The 23,008-nt window shown below is 31.8% G+C and overlaps 1 protein-coding gene across 1 annotated transcript; it reads left to right on the top strand.

The window, feature by feature from the left end:
- Window positions 1–345: 345 nt before the first annotated feature.
- On the top strand, window positions 346–16,604 carry LOC117688601 (fucolectin-like). Its single transcript, XM_066079934.1, has 5 exons — window positions 346–404; window positions 14,363–14,417; window positions 14,845–14,958; window positions 15,555–15,779; window positions 16,106–16,604. The coding sequence occupies exons 1-5, from the start codon at window positions 366–368 to the stop codon at window positions 16,318–16,320; spliced, it is 648 nt and encodes a 215-aa protein (XP_065936006.1). The 5' UTR covers window positions 346–365; the 3' UTR covers window positions 16,321–16,604.
- The last annotated feature ends 6,404 nt before the right edge of the window (window positions 16,605–23,008 follow it).

Raw genomic sequence — 23,008 nt, 5'->3', positions numbered from 1 at the left:
GACGACAGACAAAATGTGATCAGAATAGCTCACTTGAGCTTTCAGCTCGGGGAGCTAAAAAAAGACATGAATGTGGAATTCCTGGCAAAATGCACATCTACACATTTTTTCCCAAATACTGTATCTATAAACGTTTTAGATAAATATGTAATTTATAAACGTCAGAGTCAACTATTAGTTGAATTATTTGTTTTTTTAGTGTGTATTGCCTTAGGATTGACTCTTCCAGGAAACAAAATACGTCACATCTGTTGCGTTGTAATCATTTAGAATGTAGAGATTATTTAACTGGAGATAAAAAATTACGAGAAACTGCTTTATAAAAGATGCACTGACATAGCGAAATCACTTGCACTAGAGCTTGTATGAAGACAACCATGGAGAAGATGTTATACTTATTGACGGTAGTGTATTTTTGTTACTAGTATAAGTTAGTGTAAGTGTTCTTTACAGCATTATCACATCATTTTACGAGTTTACTAAAATACTTTAAACGCTATCAAAAAGAGTTTCCGTTGTGTTTCATTTGAGTCTGGATCAGGTTTTTTTTAAATGGTTGCAATTTAATTTTGAAAATTAGCTAAACAATTTTGTTTATTCTGGTGATTTTAATCGATGCCACGAATGGAAACGTCACTTCCTAAACTGAATTGCCCACAGTATTACATAGCTGCGCTGTCGATTTACCTTTTAAAAGCCTCTTGAATTATTCAACAAAATTAAAAAAAAACCATGGATAATGTAATGTAACACAGAAACAAGATGGTTGAGCGTAAGGATATCTATTTGTAAAACATTTTGCCATTCACATGTATTACATGTGTTTAATCAAATAGTTTTATGGGGACTTTAATATGCCGTATTTAAAAAAAAAGTTTAAGCAATTAGTTTAGCATTATTAAAGATATTTGTAAGGTATAGATTATCTGAAAGTGCAAGTCATCAGCATTGCATAGAATTGTATCAACAAGTGAAAACCTGTCAATGTGACAGCATACCGGGTTTTCTTTTATGTGAACTGTATCTATAATCCCTGCCAACCCGTATCCAGTGAAATGGCGTACCCTATATGCAGTATCTTGCCAAAAATGACTAAGTTCAAAAGCTGGTATTTTTTCATAAATTTTCGGAAATGAAAATCCTACCAATAAGCACACCTCTAATATATGTACAACTGATCTGCAAAAGAAGAATTTCCTATCTTGAAAACTGTAGGAGAACTTATCCGTACAATGAGGGTACCCTATCTGCAATAATTTGCCCAAAACATGACTATGTTCAAAAGCTTGTATTTTTCTCCATAAATTATCGGAAATCAAAATTCTAGCAAAACGAAACCCTCTAAAATAACTTCAATTGATCTGCAAAAGAACAACTTCCTAGTTTACGAACTGTAGGAGGAGTTATCCGTACAATGAGGGTACCCTATATGCAGTATTTTGCCAAAAATGACTAAGTTCAAAAGCTTGTATTTATCTTTATTAAATTATCGGAAATCAATATGCACACCTCTGATATATATACAACTGATCTGCAAAAGAACAACTTCCTATCTTGAAAAATGTAGGAGGATTTATCCGTACAATGAGGGTACCCTATATGCAATATTTTGCCCAAAAATGACTAAGTTCAAAAGCTTATATTTTTCTTCATTAAACTATCGGAAATCAAAATCCTAGCAATATGCACACCTCTGATATATGTACAACTGATCTGCAAAAGAACAATTTCCTATCTTGAGAACTGTAGGAGGAAATATACCAGTGAGGGTACCCTTTTGGCAGCCCGCCCTTTTCACCATTTTAATAACCGGATTTTTCCGTTGGAAAATCCGGTCAAAAATCGGATGAATAACATCTTTAACAGGTTAATTATTTTTTTTACATCTTGTTTATATCGTTAATTGTTAAGTTTGATCTAGTATAAAATAACACTGAAAATATTTAAGTCATTAAAGAGTTTGGGTTCTCAGACTTTAGGTAGCCGTTTTTGGTGACCTCTAGTCTGAAAAAAATCTGCATCATATATTAATTCTAGTAGTATATTTATATTTAAATTACATTTTTACTGGGTTTAGTAAGGGACTACATTTTTTATGGTGGAAGGGTGGAAGGTTTTCAAGAAGAAAATGAACGATTTTCATTACCCAATAGTTTTAGAGTACTGTTACTTTAACTTCGTACTTTTAAGAGCAGACCAAGTTTCTTGATAGTTCGTGTTTTACGATAAATGGTGTTCTAAAAAACAATTTGAACAATGTTTAATATTTCTAGCGATATAATTTGGCATATACAGCTTATATTTAAACCGAACTTACATCTATTAAGTGACAACTATATAATGACGGAATATTATAAGAATTAAGCCTAGTAACATTATCATTAACTTTGAAGAGCAGAAAATTCAAATTATTAATAACTCGTGTTTAAGCGAAGAACAGTTCATTATATGAGGCGTGAATGTCCTAGTTAAAATCAAATCTTTATTTTATTTTTGTCATCGCTCAGCCGGTCTTTTTCCCCCTTACCTTAGTGGCGAGTTGGAGGAAGAGTTCACATTCTGAGTGGTTTCAAAACAAATCATTATTTAAAGACTGATGTCCTATGTGATACATGTAGGATTTGACTTGAAATTAAATTTAAGAGGAGGTCACAGGGATAGGTCTTATGTACTATAATGTAGCTCAAAGAAGGCCCTTTTATGGGTAGTAAAGGCAAAAGTAAAATGTCAAGAAATACTGACAAATATTGTAATATTCTATCAATCGTATTTGTCAATTCAGTAGAGATCAAGTAGTGCAGGTCATCTCCTAACTTAAATATTTATTATTCTAAAAAAGAAAAATTAGCAAGAGTGTACATGTATTAAATGCATTTGAATTGTATCAATTTTTGTTGTACTTTCAAAATTCCGAAAAAATACATATGTCGCATAAAAACATAAAAAAACCCAAAAAAAACTTATTTATTAAAATTTATTAAGCATATATATATAACCAATTTAGTAGCAAATGTGTGAAAATGTAACGAAGAATACAGAAGTAAGCAGAGTGAAAAATAGGGCAAAAAGTGGCGGTAATTTGCTTGTAAAATTAATCTGAAACTGTGATTCAATGTGCTCTTGTGTAACTTCTGAAAAAATTGCAAAGTTAAATTGGCTTTCAATATAACTTTTTTGTGATCGGCTTTGGCCGATCACAGTTGTGTCCATATGAGGCATCCGGCAAATTTAACTTTTTGCGCACACATTGTGCCTTGCTCTATTTTATTTACAATGTAATGACAGCCTTATTTAAATCTTTAATTAAACGTAGATTTCTAAAACGGTAATCTTATCCGTTTACCCTAAAAAAACATGTATAGAGTAACATACATAATGATTTAAATCACGGTTTTTTTTTTCACATATGCGTAGGATTATACAAGTCAGAAGTATAATTCGCCTACTAAAAGTAAAGTTCATTCATGCCTTGCAATTTTGGAAATCAATAAAACGGTGCTATGCATGTTGCGTATATTAAAAAACAGAGCTGACCAATGATATTTCATGCCGATCATTCCTTTAGAAGGAATATTTGTTAACCTTTCATATTGATATATGTATTGAGTATGTCTCTGCCAAGCATACTGTAAACAAACTTTTATTTGCGTGCGAGAAATTTTCGCGGAGCTCGCGAGTGCTACATTGTCGCTAATATTTCTCGCCGCGGTCCAGTATTTGCAATATAGTTTAAATGAAAAAAAAAGTGTGGCTAAGGCTTGATTCATGTGTTCGACGTGATTTTATATGCCATTTAAATTCATTTTGTAGAAAACTTTATTTGTTAGATATAGTTTCATTTCTTTTATAATTGAATCCACCCCCCTCCCCGCCCCAGCTATAAAAAATGCCACGTGATAAGTAAACAAGTATTGTCTGGTCGGCTTAATCAATTCCTATAGATATTGTTAACATGTACGTAGGTCGATCCATTCTATTTAATTATATTATTGGCTTAAATAATCATATGTTAACGGACGCCATACTTTCAGAATTGATTAAAATACATCTTGTATTACTAATAGTATTGTTACTGTAGTTGTCTTCTTTATACATATATAAAGTGTCCCTAATTAGCTTTTGAAGTGTTTACGCTAGCGTAGTTGAAAGGAATTAATGTCTATGATAATGGTTCGAGTGCAACTCATCTGAACTTTATCGAAACAACGTCTCTTAAAGATAACTTAAAGAATATATACAGTAAAACTCAGTTATAGCGAAGTCTGAGGGAGCATTGGATTTGCTTATTTATATTCGTATTTCGATATATTTGAATAAAGAATTCGTAAAAATGACTAAAGCGAATTCACTATTTTATGTTTTCTTTTACTAGACTATAATTTTTGTAATTTTAAGCTTAATATGAAAATACATTACCTTGATTGTAAATTGAAAAATATTATTGAAAATAAATTCATTTAAACTGTAATGATAAAAAGGAGTTCATACTTTTTTATTTGTTAACTGTTTAACCGGGGACTTAGAAAAACTTCGTTGTATCCGAGAATTCACTTTATCCGTGTTCGTTCTAAACGAGTTTAACTGTACATTGTATTATATATGCATCTACCAGCTCGAGGAGGCATAGACCCTAGCGCTGCATTTGAAAATGCAAACTTATTAAAATTATTGACAGTAGGCCTCGGACTCCCCCTTTCCGGCAAACAGAATTATAATTTTTTTTATTGCCACCCCCATCCCTCGTTAAAAAAAACCCCTTGATATATGCATACGAGGGTCAATCAAAAAATACGAAGACAATGTGGCTGTCTATCATATATTTTTCATGAAAGTCATACTTAACAGATTAATCTCTGCACCAACACTTATGTTATTGATATGCGAAGTTTTAGTCCATTTGATGAAATGGTATTTTTGTTACCCCTTTTTAAAACAACATGTTTTGTCACCACGGCGCACGGTAAGGTTCAAAACATGACGTCAAGATTAAACACGCACAGTTTATAGATATACCCAATCTTTATATCACGCTAAGTCTCTTGTGTCTTTAACCTTACAATTTAAAATGACACTGAACCACTTAACATCTTATTTGCACACATTTGTTCGAGAATCATGTTATTTTTTCAAAATTTCGATCTTCTAACCGTGTATCTCTTAGTTTACAGTAAGGATAACACGAAACGTCGGTTGACGTTACTTATTTTTTGACCAAATATTTATAGATATTCAACTCTCTTTCGGACTTTTTTATATTCAAAATACAATTACCACCACCCCAACAAAATTTATTACAGTTAATCACAAACTTGCAAATAATTGTTGACTTATTTTTTGCACCACTGGACATTTTCACAACTCCTATCGGCTTTTTCCTGAGTTGAATCCATTTTGTTTGTACTTCTCGTTGCGCCGTGACGTCCGGCGATGTCGATGTTTTTAGTCAATTCTAAAGAGGACTATTTGTCTTTAGTTACTAATATCTGTTCGACAAAACAATATATTCCGTCATTATTTGGAACATAGACTATAATGACTATACTGAATTTGAGGTTTCAATATTATTTGGTTTTATGCCCAATTTATAGAGATAATATTTTCAACATTATATGGTTTATTGTTGACATAACACAAATTTTGACCGTGCGCCGTGACCTCATTTCTGCAGGATTAGATTCTAAATAATTCTCAGAAATAAAGGAATTTAATAACTTTTTTCTTGCAAATTGTTTGAAACTATTGCTAAATTATGTCTACCAAATTTAGTAATGATATGACGCTAAGTAACATAGCTATGACAAAAGTCTTCGTATTTTTTGATTGACCCTCGTACACATATGAGAGTAAGAAAAAACGCGCATTTTAACTTTTGTAGTAAAATGGAGTTAAAATTTAAGTGAACACACATCCGCCAGGCTTTACTACATAAATTAGCGTGATTTACTGTATATGAAAAACTTTATTTTGGACCCTACTTTATCAATTCAACATGCGTTTTGTAATAATTTCTCACAAATTAATTTTATCAAAGTTATTTAATGAATTAGTGATTGACACTTTGAGGACTCTATGTGTTATTTAAAAGGAACAGAGTGGTATGTCTCAGGAACGTCTAAACTGTTCCAACAACGTTGGGCAATTTTCATGTTTAGAACATCAAAGACTAATTGAGTTTTCTAATTATTTTATATAGGTCATTCTTCCACTCAGCTAACTTAAGGTCATCACATAATTATTTTCACTAATTGTTCAGGTTCTTATATATAGTCAAGTGAAATTGTCAGTCTTTAGTCTGAAAAACGGATGCCAGCCTCCAGGAGTCGTCCAGCTCACTCGGAGTCCGGAGGCCAGTAACGGCCATATCCGTCTCGTTGGAGACATATCTTTAATTATTAATTCATTAGACTATTATCAGTGTTGAGACTCACTTATATTGAAAATCTTTCATCAATTGTGTTTTATTTACCTGGAATTGAATTTGATGGACTGAACAGTGGACCTTTTGAGATTACGGCACACCTATCCGTTGTTTTTGCCACACGGCCCACAGCGCACCTCTACATTATACCTTGTACCACCACACCCCGTTCGTACTTCACCTGATGTATGCAGTTCCAGACGAATTCTCTAGCATCTATTTATTTTAATACTGTGTTAAGTTATAATTAGAATTTAGGTAGTGCTGATGTTAAATAGAGCATTATCATCGCAGTATACAAATCTAAAAAGTATAAAGAGATTTTTATGTTTTCATTTAAATAGGGATCATATTTTTTCCTAATCGGTTGTTTTATATAAACCATGTATAATTTTTTAATACACAAGATTAATCTCTGCCATTCAGTCAACTGAATGGTAGCTGAATGGTCTGGAAAGGTGACTGAATGGCATTACCACTCAGTCATATTTTAATTGTCTGAATGACAGGGATTCATCCTGTGATATATATATATATATATATATATATATATATATATATATATATATATATATATATATATATATATATTACTGAACAACACTTCGCATTTTTTTTTTTAAATTATATATTTTTTCATAGTTTCAATTATCTGGCGCGTTTGATTTTGTATAACACACACTAAGAAGGATCGATGGTGGTGACAATTTTTAGACTGTATTGATCTCCCTCAAAAGAAGAGCTGAACCAAAATTAGGGGGGGGGGGGTGTAAAGTATAGGTTATATCTAAACAATTGATATTATAAAATTGTAGGAAGAGCTTATGGTTAATTTTTGAATATCCAACCTTCTAAAAGTAATCAAGACGTGTTGAAAATATATATCAACATTATATTTTTCTTTCCAGAATAGGTTGTAATTAGGTCAGAAATCTTACTGACAATAGGATACATTTCCATATTTAAAGAGGCCAGGTTTAATTTGTTCTGTCCTAAAAAATTTATGAAATTTCTGACATAAATTTTTACTGAAATAATACTCATTTTAAAAAAAAAAAACAAAAACATTTACCACATTGTTTTTAGGGGGTTATCTCAAAGTTTGTTAATTTTAAATATAGAACGTTATGGGATTTTGCTTGAAATATATCAATTTTGACATTCTTTTCAAACTTCTGCCCTGGTGACTTTTTCTTGTTCTACATACATGTATAGGGTTATTGCTATAAGGCATCAACTGATCAAATAAGAATAACATTTTACCTCCTAATTTTTCCAGGGGTCTTATCAAAGTTTTATTTGTATGCCCAATCAGAAGATGCTGGATAAGGGCTATTTTTTAATTTGACAATGGCTTAAATGCTGATCTTAATAGTGTTAATAAACCATTCAGACATTTTTAAGCAATAAAAATATATAAAATCACATATTAAAGGTCATTAATAAAAATTACATGGTTATTGTCTTGAAATATACATGTATTAGGCTATTAAGGTTGGGGAAAGATAACGTGACAGAAGGCTACGCTTGCTGAATCCTCTTCACGTTTTGACCCGAGCCAAAATATACTTATTATCAAACTGAAAGGACTGCGAACGATAGCATTGTTTAGCCGCCTAACTAAAAGTCATTTTTTGCAAGTTGTCTAATTAAATTTAATTTTTTATATTAATGTAAACATTTATGTATATTTTCATTAAATATAAATGATTTGGTCAAACAAAGCGAGATAACTTTGTATTTTGGGTTAAAATAGCTCATTTCATAATAGAAAATAAAGGAAAACGGAAATGTTTTTTAAAACGTCCCCCCCCCCCCCCCCCGTGAAACAAAAATTCCTTTTGAGGGGTTTAAATTATTGTTATTTAGCATATTTTTACCAAAGGGTTTGTTGTTTCACGGGGGGAGGGGTGGGGGGGGGGGCATATGTCTACAGACCGAAATACATTCCAAAAAAAGAATTTTGCTTTGTAAATGTTCGAAAACTAATTAACAGATATGAATTAAAATGAAAATTTACTTTAATACATATCGTTAATATGTTATCATGAAGTTTTTATGCACATATTGGCCGCTAAATAAAATTTTCCTCACTCATAGAGAACGATTTCCATGACATATTTTTAGACCCCGCGTTAGCAAAACTTTTGTTTAAAAATAAATAATGTTCTTACAAATTTTGTTTTGATATAGATTGATTAGGATTTGACTATACTTTTAAGTAGAAAGTTTAGTTTTTGAATATCTAACAGAAATTCCGACATATTTGGATGTTAAATGTAGGCAGGAAACAGGCGTTAGCGTTCGCAGTTCTTTGATTATATGTTCATTAGATCAAGATGAAAAAAAACTCGATTACAATATTTTTCTGTTATACAATTTGGCCTTGAAATAGTAATCAAAATTTTAGAATCTAACAAGATCTTCTTTTTTTGCGGAATGTTGGCGTAGGTAAATATTACGTTTTTGAAAATCAGAACTGCTGTAGAATCATGAGTGTATTTGGCATTTTGAAAGCAATAAAATTGATGTTGTATTTTTTTTTCAACTAATGTGAACTTATGATAAGATACTTGAGTTTAAGAATATGTTTTTAAAATATGAATGGCCTATTAAATTATATTTTCTAAGCTTTTAGCGTTTGTTCTTTAAATAGATTAATTGAGAAAATATGATGGCTGGAAACGCTTACAGTTAACAATTTATTTTAATTAAGCTGTCACATTCTTTTACTGTAAATCAGCGTTTATTCGCCGCGACGATTAATATTTGCGACCAAGCCTTATCCAGACCCGTATTTTTTTATAACAACCATACGATAAGGACTGGTTCATGGCGAGAAACATTCGCGACAAAAAGGCTCTCGTGCGAAAATTTCTCGCAAGCGAATAAAAGCTGATTCACAAAGTATGAAAATATATATATGAAGATATACCTATATTTCTCTACTGTTATTTCATGCACACATATTAGTGCGAGATGTCCCGGGTTGAAACATCTCGCATTCATTCACCTTTTTGTGTAAAACATAGAACTTACTGTGGAACATTCACGGCCTCTTGGCGTTATAATGCAGCATCAAATTATCAAAACTTGTATTCGTCTTCGCTCAATGCGCTTCTTGGTTTGCTTGATCGTATTAACATACATAAGTAGAATAATGTAGTAAAGAAACGGTATTATTGTAAAATAAGAAGTAGAACTTGCGATAATAGGAGAAAAAAAGTAACATAGAATGTACCACAGTTTGAAGAATAAACAGAAAAATGAAAATTTCACAATGAAAATTGATAACTCGCAAATATCGATACCGTATCAAAAAGAATAGATATTTATTGTTTCGTAGTTTATAAAAATATAACAAAACCAACATTGTTGAGATTTATTAAAGATATGGATATACATCGTCATACAAATTCGTTCATTTTTGGAAGTTACTCTGGCAAACCGAAAGTGAAACAGTGTTTGGACCTAAGCACAAATCATCACCGCTGACAAGACAAAGTTCTTGAAAATGATAAAAAAAAAATTCAATGTAATATATGCTGAAGCATTGTTTTTCAAGGAAACTTGTCTATAAACACTTTGAAATAGTCAAATTGTATATACTACGAACAAATTAGATATTTTTGTGGTCATATATTCCTACGCCAGAGGTAATATAATCTCGTTTAACCAGACGCTCGGCTGTCTCCGTAAATCTGCGACAAGCAGAGAGGGGACTCTCTTACTTGTCGGATATTTACGGAGTCAGCCGAGCGTCTAGTTAAACGAGACAAGAGTTCGATATCAATAGTGCTTGGATGCATACAGTTTTTAAAATTGTTTCGATAACTATGTCAAACTGTTGTATTAAGAATCAGACGAAAAGCCGCTTCAACAGGCCTGTCTATGAGTTTTAGTACTAACACTGCTCTCTGTAAAGACTATGTAGTCTATTCTTTATTGAAATCACGGCCGATCACTATTATGTCCATATAACACACCTCACAGCCTTATTAGCATAATCGGAGCCTTTCTGATTTTTATATTAACGAAAAAGTTAAAAAAAACCGGGAACGCCTAAATACGCCAATTAACGGGATTTTAACGAGACCAGTTGAAGACTTGCAAATCGCGAGAGGAGTTTAGATCGAAAAAGTAAGTAAAAGTTAATGTTTATTCCAGCGGCAAGCTTTTTAAATTATTTAAAGCTGCAGAACAATTGTTTATTAATGTGAAATCGAAGTTTGGGGTGATTAGTCTTATCTCGTTAAATATTGCTCAGCATTTAACCGCATGAAGAGCAGTTTTCGATTTTGTCAACAATCTGAAACGTGCTAGGGGGTAGCCATGTATCGGTAAGAACATACTTACTTACAATGTTAAACTAGATAAACAACTTTTTAAAAACCTGCAGTGCAATAATTCCACTGCATGTGTTACCAAAATGTAAATAATTAATGGTCGTTGTGAAATGTGACTTGAAAGACATGTTTTAGTATGAAATGTGTATGCAGGTGTATTATAGTCAGTTTTTACACATACTGGTACCTAGTATACGTTAAAAAAATAGTGTATGTTATTCCTAGAATATTGTGTTTGCGTCAATCATGCCTTCACTGGCTTCAGTCATTTCCATACAGAATTTCCTCGACACGTACATGTAGTTTTGATACACGTATATCTCTTTCAAACTGTATGTCTTATCTATCTATTAACGATGAGAGTATTTATTAATCAAGGGTTTGTATTTGTTATGTAAATATAACTTATGCAATTGAGAGAATGGGAGAGAAATAGAGATAGACTGTGGTGTGTGTGTGTGTGTGAGAGAGAGAGAGAGAGAGAGAGAGAGAGAGGGGGGAGGAGTATAAAATGACAAATTTAATAGTTACATATATATGTCATTTCCCACTCAATGAGTTGGTATGGCTGTTACTAGGGTAATGTTTTGACCCATGTCTCAGATACTGCATGTGCCCATAAAAAGTGTAATCTTGGACACACCTGTTGTTTTGATAATGACAGCATTTAGCTTTGTTATGATAGTGTGTCTTTTTTCTTCTAATCAACAGGTTTACCTGTGGCCTCCAGATGATCTGAAGATCTGAAGATCAGGAATATAGAAGATATTGTCAATTTGATATTGCTTATGACCCAGTCAAGTCTTCTGAAGCCCAGAAGGTACTTTCAACTTGTACTCATTATGTAGATATATATTTAGTTTAAGCTGATTAAAAGCCAAGCAAGGTCCTCTAAATAGCCACCATGTCTTGTGTAAAAGAAAAAGGTTTGTTTGGGCATCTTGTTGCAACATTGCATGATTATTGGTATTTGAAGTGGTGGGAAATTTTACCTCTGAAAGGAATACAAGGAGTTTGAAAATGTTATTTAAGCTTAAAGAAATGTCTTTCACACTCTCTGAGAGAATGGGATTTGCAGAAATCACATGAATTTCTTATGTTGTAAATATTTTTTTCAGATTAGTTTTTGTTATTGACACAATCTTTTTTTTGGTGTACATAGAATGTTGATAGTTGCAACTCATACAGACATTAATTTGTAACATAAGAGTTTATGACTGATCTTTGTTCAACATCTTTCTGTCCACTGGAAATCTAAATATCTTTGAAATTACACCAGTTGTTAACAAAGGCAGATGGTTTCTGGTGATTCTGTTTTAAATATTTGATTCATTACATTTTTCACATGTGTGCAGACTTGAATGACCCAAGTTTCCTGATTTTGTTGTACAAGTGATATTGCTTTAAAATGTATATCACTTGTGACTTTAATACTGGTATATTAGTACATATTTGATTTGTTTATACAAAATTTGAAAAATTAAAAGTGTTTTGTAGGACTAAAATGTTTTTATGGCTTTTAAAATTTCTGAAAGTACATGCACATGATGCAACTATCTTTTGACATTATATATATAATAAAAAGATAAAGAAACTGTCAGCTGGGTTTTCAATTAGCGGCAAAATGATGTAATACATGTATGTACAATATTAGAAAAGATTATATTGTCAGTATCACTTTATAGCACATTCTTGAAATAACTGCATTGAATATTTAAGTATTTGATGAGTGCACAATGTTTGCAAAAATTAATTCTTTTAACAATTTGTTTATTCTATTTTAGTTTCCAGACCATGACATTAATGAATATTTCATGAAGATTAGAATGGGACCTTATTCTGCCTGTTTACCAACTAACACCACCTTTTCAAGATTCATGGAGCCAACCACAGAAGAATTTGTTCTATACACATCATTCATAACATTCTTATTTATGTTACATAAAAAAGGCGTGGGCACTTTACATGTTACTGGACGAATTGTTTCAACAGTAAGAGTTCACATAATGAATACCAACAAACTTTTTATCGAGTGCACTTATTTTGTATTTTTCCTATACATCTAACATATGTTTTTATATAACATTTTCATATACGTGTAACATTTTTAGAAACAGCTATCGTTATTTAATTTAAATTTGGCATTACTATTTAATATAAGTTTTCTAATATACTCTTTTGTATACAAACAGAACAAAAATATTCAGTTACAATTGAAAATGGACATAATATACATAAAAATTGTCTGATAAATGTATAGGTCTTGTTATAGCCATCAAATACAAATATTAATATTTTTTAGAATATTATTTAATATAAGATGAAAAAGAATTAAAATATAATTTTTCCCCCTTTAATCATATGTTTGGAAACAAAACCACTGTGTATTTTTTTTTCTCAATTTACATAATATAGTGTATTACTAGTACTACATTTGATAACGTACTTCTTTCATGCATTGTTCATGCCTTATACTCATTGTAATATGTATTATGTATAAATACCCTGAAAACTTTTCTGAATTTGTTTATTTTAATAAGATAAAGAAACAGACTATAGTCAATGCACGTTTTCAAGAGATGTCTCTCTTGGGGACAATAATGAATGCTCCCAAGGGTTCATGACCCTGAATATTGGGTAGGCTGTGAGGTGTGTATAAGGCATCCGGCAAATGCTTCCACGTGCGCACACATTCCGCTTGCATTAGTAGTTCTTATACAATTTGAAGCTTTGGTTTAGTATTTATATACCATTTACTCAGTTTATTCCCATTCATTTACCTTAAGTGATGCAAACAAACATTAAATACAGTTCTACCTGTTAATTCAAGAATGCACATTTTGTCTCACGCGTAAGAATTTCGATCGAAAGATTCATTCAGTAATGCAGTTGACCTCGATGAACTGACCTCGATCATAAGAAGATGCTCTATGAACTGACCTCGATCTATTGATGTTCCGTAATAGTAGCTAGGAAGACGGCTTGATTTATAAACAAGGGTACGTTATAATGCGACCTCAATAGCAAGTTATGATGGCATTCAATGTTTTTCAGTCGCATTAAATAATTTGAATACAACTCTTTCTTAGTATACGTGTTAATGCTCTTTAGAGAGCCCTACCTAGTGTTCTGAAGAAAAAGGTACATTAACATTTAATAATTACGTTAAAAATATGAAACAAGACAAGGAGTTTACGAACGGCTTTCCCAAAATTTATTTCAAAATTAAATTTGTTTACGGTTTATTATGATGGAAATATGGTGTACAGATTCAGAATATTCTATATGTTGTTAAAATACAGTTGTTTGAAGTATTTTACATCAAACTGCAAAACTGTTGATTGCTTCTAGCTATCTATAGATCATCATTGCCGATCATTCTTTTAAGAGGAGTACTTGTTTAATCTTGTCCATTTTGTACATTTCATCAGTTCAATTAAGCATAAACGTTACATTAAAAATATATTCGCTTTTAAAGTCACCCAAAAAAACTTAAGGCACGCAACGATTGCATGTGTAAAACAAAGAGGGAATGTTAATTTTAAAACAAAAGATGAGATAAAATATTTTTTCAGTGCAGATTTGTTTTTTGATTCAGGTTGCTTTGATCATAACAGTTGCATATGCAGGAAATCAAAGAAGCAAATATCAAGGTATGACTGCAAACGTTTTTGCCATTCCTGGCTCTTCAGATAGTTATGTACAAATGAGTTATATGTTACGTAGTAACGTCAATAGGTTAAAGTTCGGCTTCGAAATTATGTTTGAAATATATATTTCAAAATATCATTTCTCGACCTTTGAGGTTATTCTGCAACATTCACGAAAACACTTTATTTCTTAAGAATTAACCTTTTAATGTTCTTTTTTCCGTTTTTACAAAGTCGCTGAAAAAACTGTCGAAAAAAAAAAAAGAAAACATGGGTCTGTTTTACCTATTATCGAGAAGCCCGTATTTCAAATTTAAACTTTTTGGTATTTGGAAATAAATAATAGGACACTGACTATCAAACAACCCTACTATTTTGGAGTTAAATGTTGCCCTCATCTCTTATCAAACACTTTATATTATCTTTTTAGACAAGAATCAATGTCTGGACAATCCATGTCAAAACGGAGGAACTTTCACACAAAACGACGAATGTTTCACGTGTTCGTGTACAGATGGATTTGTAGGGGCATACTGTACTGAAGGTAAACATATAATTATCTTTCCCCCTCTATTAAAGCAGATATCTTGCTCTTGTGTTTCTCTTTTTCATTGAATTATGAATTGATTTTTAATGTTTAAATATAATCTAAACAACAGTGACTTTCTTAATTTTAAAATATACTTATAATTTCCTAGTACTCGTCATACATCAGTATTCATCGCTAGCATTTCCCAAAACGTAACAGTTTTTCGGTACATTATGATTATGATGTTTCAGCAACCCCTTTTTATACGTTGAATTGACATTTTTGAATGAGAGTGACGAATCATGATTTTTGTAAGAATCACTAACAGTGAATTTGTTTTGGTTTGTGACCCCTTTCTCAGAACTCAGAATAATGTGTTTGGTAAAATGTTATGGATACAGGATCATAGAACGATAATTTTAAAAGTAGCAAAATTGCATTAAGTATTTTTTTTAACATGAACAGAACGACAATTAGCAAACCGCCTACACATAGTAAAAATAATTTTTTGAATTATCAGCTTTTAATATAATTTCTATGTCTTTTATTTAAAAATATACGATAACTGTATTATATTGTATTTCTGAACCGTTTTGAAATATCATTCACAGTTCCGGTGGAACTTGCAAAAGGTAAACCTGCCGAACAGTCGTCAACGTATTTAACATATTCGGCCACGCTTGCAGTAGATGGTAACAGAGGTACAAACGTCATCGCAGGCCTTTGTGCTTCCACGGGAGGGGGAGATATAAATCCTTGGTGGAGGGTGGATCTGCAGGCTGTCTATTCCATCACATCTGTCAGAATACTCAATAGAGGACCGGATCAGTATGCAGGTAAGCTTAAAAAGTGGCGACAATGTAAATTGAAACACTGGATGGACACAAAAAGCTAAAATTTGCTGTAAATATCAAAAATTTTGACTGAATTTTTCACACAAATCAAACGTTTTCAATAGCTACGGATTTCTTTTCAAGTACAATTTTACAATTATCAATATGATTTGATCGCAGATGGTTTCGTTGTGAAATGATTCATATTTAAATAAATAAAACATAGTAAGAGTAGTATTATGAAGACATAAAGTCAAATTTGAAAGTAACGCAGTTCTTTAAATGTCATTGTTATTTATTTCTAACAAATGTCATTTGACTGATTCTAGATGTGTCAAACCGACTGCGGGATGTTACCGTCACTGTTGGTCTGACAGAATCAGATGTCAACACTCCCTGTGGTGTCTTTGCTGGTCCTGGTACTCTGTCACAGCTGGTCGTCATCGACTGTCCGTCTGTACCAAAGGGGAGATTTGTCAAGATCTCCAAGACAACTGAGTATCTTACAATGTGTGAAGTTGAAGTGTTTGGATTCTCTGGTTAATATTATCATAACTAATGTCTTGGCTTTCGCGATACTGTTTACTGAGGGGTTAAAGTTTTAGTTTTCTGTAACAATTAAGTGGCAAATTTTCAATGTTTTTCATAATATTGAATTTTTGGAATGTATCATCGCTTAACATCACTTGCTGAAATGTGAAAGAAAGTTATTCAAATCAGTTCAAAATAAGATTTCACAACAAGTTATTGATTGTCATTGTTTTATTTCAATACCAAAATATAGACAAAAAGGTTTAGAATGTTAATGGTCAGGTTACTTTTAGTCAAGTTTTGTACTATTTGATAAAAAAATAGGATGTAGAAAAAAGTTAAATTTAAACTTTGATGTCCCTTTAAAAATCTTTTTTGAAAAGTATTTGATTATCAAAGATTATATATTTTACTGTTTCAGAATCTCCAAATCTTTGCCTTATTTTGGACAGTTTGAAAATAAACAAATATTTTGACATTCCAAGGTTACTAGTATGAAAATTACGTATTTAGCCTAATTTTTTGAAAGTGAATAATAGTACTATTATAGTTGAACAAAATGTACTATGAGTCGTTTTCTTGTTTCTAATTGTTGAATTTCATCGACCCTGAGTAAACGTTATCCTTAAAATAGTTTCTAACATGAAATGGCTTAAGACAATAAAATTTCAATGAGCACGTGTTTTTTCATATTGACTTTATTTCTGACAATTGATTAGAAGTAAATTATTCACAGAATTAAAACAAAAAATGCAATCAAACAAATATACAATTATTGCAGGATTCTGATAGATATATGAAGATTTTCTCCCATGAAAAATCATACTTCCTGAGGGCAAATGACATTTTAGAATTTTTGCATTTGAGGAATTGAGCGCGTTGAGGTACACTTTTCTTCTTAACATCTAAGGAATTTCTTTAACAAAATCAATAGCTTTTATAATATATTTTGTTAAAAAAAAATACAATAACTAGTGAGTAGGTGAGTAAGAAAATATACCTATTATGCTCTCATATACTTTGGTCACTTTATAAAGTGGAGGAGGAGGGGGGAGGGGCGGCAGAAAGAAAATATAGGGAATTGGAAGTTAACAGTGCTCCCCTACCAAATGTTTAGTTTGATATCTATTATTTTCATATTCTAGGTTAAGGTGGCTTTATACATCCACAGTTTATTCCAATTTTCAAAAAAAAACCACAAACATATACTTATCAAATATTAAATTGACGATGGGGATACGATAAGTATTTTTTAAGGATTTTTTAAAGTTTTTTCGTATTTTTGTAAAATAATTTTTAAAAATTAACTATTAACTGAGAGAAAGTTTTTGGTCATATAATGGATATTTCCTTCGGACATCTGTTGAGTCACGTTATGTCCGCCGTCACGTTATGTCCGCCGTCACGATATGTCCGCCACGTTTTTGAAAAAATCGTCACGTTTTGTCCGCCATCACGAAATGTCCGCCACTTTTTTGAAAAAATCGTCACGTTATGTCCGCCATCACGAAATGTCCGCCACTTTTTTTTGACATCTTCACATTATGTCCGCCTCTTTATAAATTTCATTATTTTTACTTTTAATCGCCATTTAAAGTTCGATGTTACGAAATATTCGTCTATCTTGAACATAAATAATCTTTATGTCCGCTGTCACTGAACATATTTGCCAATAATTTTAATCAATAAGAGCGTCATATTATGTCCGCACTGAACATACTCGCCATTAATTTTAATCAACAAGAGCGTCACATTATGTACGCACTGATGAAGGTACACTTAAAAAACTGATCTTGTTTAAAATTAAATTTGTCGGCTTTGTAATGTGTTTATTTTTACTTTAAGATTAAAAGATAAAGGTGAAAATCAATACTACTTCTTATACGAAATGTCATTCCCCATTTAGCATTTAGGATCGAGTCTTTCAGGTAATCCATATCCCTCTAAAATTAATTTTAAAATGATCACGTGAATGAATCAACCAATAGAGAACGTGCTGATTATTGCACCTGGCCGCAGGTAAACACACGCATACACTTTGACCCCTGCTGCGACCCGTGACAGGTTGAAAAGAAGAATGAAGACTATCAGGTAAGTGCCACCTAATTAATATCGTCGTGTGTAAAATAATTAAAACAATTTGTGATTATAAGAGTTTATGTTTTATTAGTAACTTGATATCTTATCTAAGATAAAGCCTCATAAAATTTCAAGCAGAATGTGAATGTTTATAAGGCAACGATTTCGTAACGGATCGTGTAACTTCAACTTCACTCAATTTTAAATTATCTAATTTAAAACATTGTCACAATGCTTGCAATTTATAAAACAGTCTTTCTTTAGACAACTCATGATTAAAAATATGGATATCTTCACTTATCTTCTAATAGAAGGGATGAATTTAACAATCATTAAGTTATTATAATGTTTAGTCTTCCAAGACGTACGCTTTAATTTTCATTGTCTGGTTTTTCTTAATTTCTGTTTTTAAGTTTTCTTTCATAATTATAGTTTCTTTTATTTTTCGACTTTTTTTTGCCGATTGTCCACGTTAATGATAATGTACTAACATTTTAAGAAAATGCAGATCTAATTGTTTCAAATTTCAATAGATTATTTATATTTGAAGTTTTATATATTATGAAAATTTACTAGTTTAGAAGTGAACGTAATGGCGCTAAAATCATTAAATTTGAGGTACAATTACAATGTCTTTGATTTAAAATAGTGATATTTTCGTGTGTTTGTCGAAATTGGCTTCATTGTTTCAAAATTACAGGTGTTGCAAATATATTGTACACATCCGGTATTGCCCAGTTTTAAAACAAAAGGTGTGAATCTCTGGTGTCTGTTGAAAATGGCTTAATTGTTCTAAAAACACAGGTGTTGCAAATATATTGTACACACCCCCCTTTTACCTGAAAGGTGGTCTCTCTGTATCGTTTGATGTGATTATGACATCCCCCTCCCCACCCCGTCAAACAATGCGCTATCCCATACCAAATTCTACTTGCCAAAAACAATTAAAGATATTGGAAATTTATTTATTTAATTATCAAATGATTTTTTAATACAATGTAAAAAAAATGTTGAAAATAATTGTAAGTAATAAATGAAATGTACTGATATTATTAATTAGAGAGACAATTTTACAGGTTGATAATAATTAAGATTTATAAACGAAAGCCGTAAATTTAAATTAGAAAATAAACTAGAAGTTTTTCATTCTTCAGTTAAATTTCCACATTTTAAAAGGTATTTTTTTTTAAAAAAAAAAACCTTGGAGATGGGGCAAAAATTAGAAGAAATAATGCTTTAGATATATCAAGAGCCGACCGAGAATATTATATTACATGTAACGTTATGTATCGTATATATTCACTTTGCCTTAATTTGTTTTTATGAAGGACGGATAACAGTACCTCCATTGCCCCCCCCCCCTTTTTATCGAGAAATAAATGTCGTAGTTATTATTTATAATCTAATATTTGACAGACTGGTACAACCCGAAAAGAAGTAAATAGATTTTTGGCGCTCAACAGGCATATTCATTGTTAAATATTTGATTAAAATGGCAATAATAAATATTCGGCGTATCTGTTCGTAAAACCATCGTTGTGAGAAATATTTCCACGTCAGTTTAGTTTATGCTTGTGTCGAACTTAAGAGTAATTAAATTAATTTGTAATTTGGGATAGGGAAAACACGCATTAGAACCACCTCCACAGCAACCCAAAAAGCAAAATATCTCTTAAGATAGGAAGACCAGTGTACTCTGTATTTATTTTTCAGTTCAACCCTTTCATAAAATAGTTATCGCAAACCTTGCATTGTCCAAGTTGTTAACAATAATAAGTTAAATTTATCATCCTTAGAAAAGCCATTCATGATCCGCGCCTGTGATTTGTCGAAGCCTTATACATGTACACAATGTATACCGACATTAGGGACAAAAGCCTTCTTTAAAGTTTCCAATTCAAAATCATACTTAAGAATACGGGTTCCAGATATATATGAGCGTTCTTAATAAAAAAATTATTTAGAATTATTCAACTTCAATTCTTTATTCACTCAAGACCAGTTCACTGGTATATATGGTTCAAAATCAGTATATGCAATTGTACACAAAAAACAGTCAAGGATCACATGTACAGGAGGAGTAAGAATGATGGAAAAAGTTAAGTTTATACAATACAATAGGTTGTTGAAGTTGGTTTCTGGAAGAACAGAGAACAGACATTGAACATTTTCTTAACAAACCTTGACAAGTTTTTTTTTTATATTTTCGACATTAAAAGTATTCATGAGCTCGTTTAATTTTATAACATTTGGGTTTTCATGATATATCTTGGACAAAAACATTTTTCTATCGTTTACAAAATGTGTACATTCTAAAATATAATGAAATTCATCCCCAATACTTTTAGAGTCACACATTGTACATTTTCTTAAATTGTTTTCAATATTATGCCATCTACCTGTTACTATGGAGAATCGGTGATTACAAGCATAGGCGTCGGAACCGGGGGGGGGGGGGGGGGGGGGGGGGGGCTAGAGGGGCTTAGCCCCCACACTTATTTTTGCAAAGTTAGACACAACCATTGGCCACATTGCATTATAGAGGGTTGAGCCCCCCTCCCCCACCACTTTTTCTCGCAGTAAACATAATTATTCACTAATATACCATGAACAGATTGAAATATTGAGAAGTTGGAGTCATAGTGTATATAAGCCCCCCCCCCCCCCCCCCCCCCCCGATTAAGATTTTCATTATGAAGTTAAGGGTTGTTATTTTTTTTTTTTGCTCGTCAAGATTTTTGAGGATTTGTCCAGCCCCCCCCCCCCCCCCCCCCACTTTCAAATTGTATCCGACGCCACTAACATGTTCGTAATTTTGTAAACGTGATCCATAGATCTGTAGGTAAAATCAACAATTAAATTTAAGAATTCTATAATTAATACATCTTGGTGAGTTATCTACTATACTTCTCCAATCTTGTATAAATTGACTTAAGTCATAAGAATGCAATTTTGACTTAGATCATAAGAATGCTATTTTGGCGCAAAATACTTTCATCAACGAGGTCTCAAAATACCTGCCGAAAATTATAAGTACTAAATATACATCTATCTGAAAACAAATCCGTAGACTAGCGTGTCAATTAACATATTTTGCTCTCCTTTATCGATCTCATTGTATTTTTTTTCAAAATCAAAATCGAATTTAATAATGATTTAGTAATACTTTGATCGCTACCACTTAAAAGTATAAATAATCAACTAGTGCATAATGGACATTTAATTATTTCGGAACAAATTGAGAGAGAGAGAAAGAGAGAATAATTTTTAAAAAACCATAAAAAAGCTTTGCTTTTAAATCAAACGTTCATTATAAGAACGCCCCAATAATCATTATTAATGCGGAATTTTTCTATTCAAGAATAGTAGTCGTAAAGTGAAATGCCAGTAACGGCTTTTCCAAAAGCTTGCTTTGCCATTCAAGTTACGAGTAAGCCGGATCTATATGAATTTTTATTAATCCTTTTTTTGTTCGAATAAAATAATAGTACAGAATACACCATCCGGATTTGTTGTGAATAACAGCAAATCATATACCGGTATTCGTACAGTGCAACACGTCAAGCTACATGTATCACTACATGTAATTCGTTCATGTAGGAATTCCGCATTTTTGATACCATAATTATAGGATTCTGCATGGTACAAACAATTCAGAACACTTACTTAAAGTACTGATAAGATCTGAGGTTGTTTTTTTTTTATTAGATACGTTGTTTACTTAGGGGTTGAGTTCTCAAACTCAGATTGTTGTAAAGTTCAATGTCACCAGTAAAAATTTGCTCTAAACATAAAAAAGTATAAATGAAATGAATAATTATTAACATAATATTCGATATCCTTACTATATTATGCAATTATGTTTGTCTTATAATATATTTATAATATTTTCTCTTCAGCTTCACCCATTCTGAAAATTCAGGCGAGCCTTAAAGTTTCTGATCACACTTTGTTCTTCGTTTGTTTACCTATGTATGCTTGTACATCTTTCACTAAAGCTGACAGATCAGGCGAGCCTCTCTGATCACATTTTGATTGTCGTCCCTTATTCTGTTTGTATAACTTCTCTAGTCTGTTATATACATGTACTTTTACATTGAATTTCAGGAGGGTCATGCAACAACCTTTAGATAATATTTGTTTTTGTTTATCATATATATATTTATATATTTATATGTATATATATTCTCAGTCTCATATTCTCAGTTTTTTCCAAAGCTGACAGTCAGTGACAGATCAAGTAAGCCAATCTGATCGCATTTTGTTTGTCGTCCGTGTGTCTGTGAGTATACATGTAGCTTTCACCTAATTTGTCATGTACATGTACTTTTATTTCAGGAGGGTCACGCATTAACCTTTTGTTATTTTTTCGTGTGTGTTAATCATAAATATGATTTTCAGCTTTTACCAAAACTGACAGATCAGGCGAGCCTTTCTGATAATTTTGTTTGTCGTCCGTTTGCATGACTTTATAGCTTTCGCTCAAGCTGACAGATCTGGCCCCATGGCAATAAAACGTAGACGAGTTCACTTTTGATCTCAGCCTCCCTTTTCCACTATATATTCCTAGTGGAAAAGTGAGACTTAGATCAAAATAAATCTCGTTTAAGTTTTATAGCCCC

This window comes from Magallana gigas, chromosome 1 (genome assembly GCF_963853765.1).
Source record: "Magallana gigas chromosome 1, xbMagGiga1.1, whole genome shotgun sequence".
Taxonomy (NCBI): Eukaryota; Metazoa; Mollusca; class Bivalvia; order Ostreida; family Ostreidae; genus Magallana; species Magallana gigas.
The sequence above is the reverse complement of the archived record's forward strand: the minus strand, read 5'-3'. Positions and strand labels throughout refer to the sequence as shown.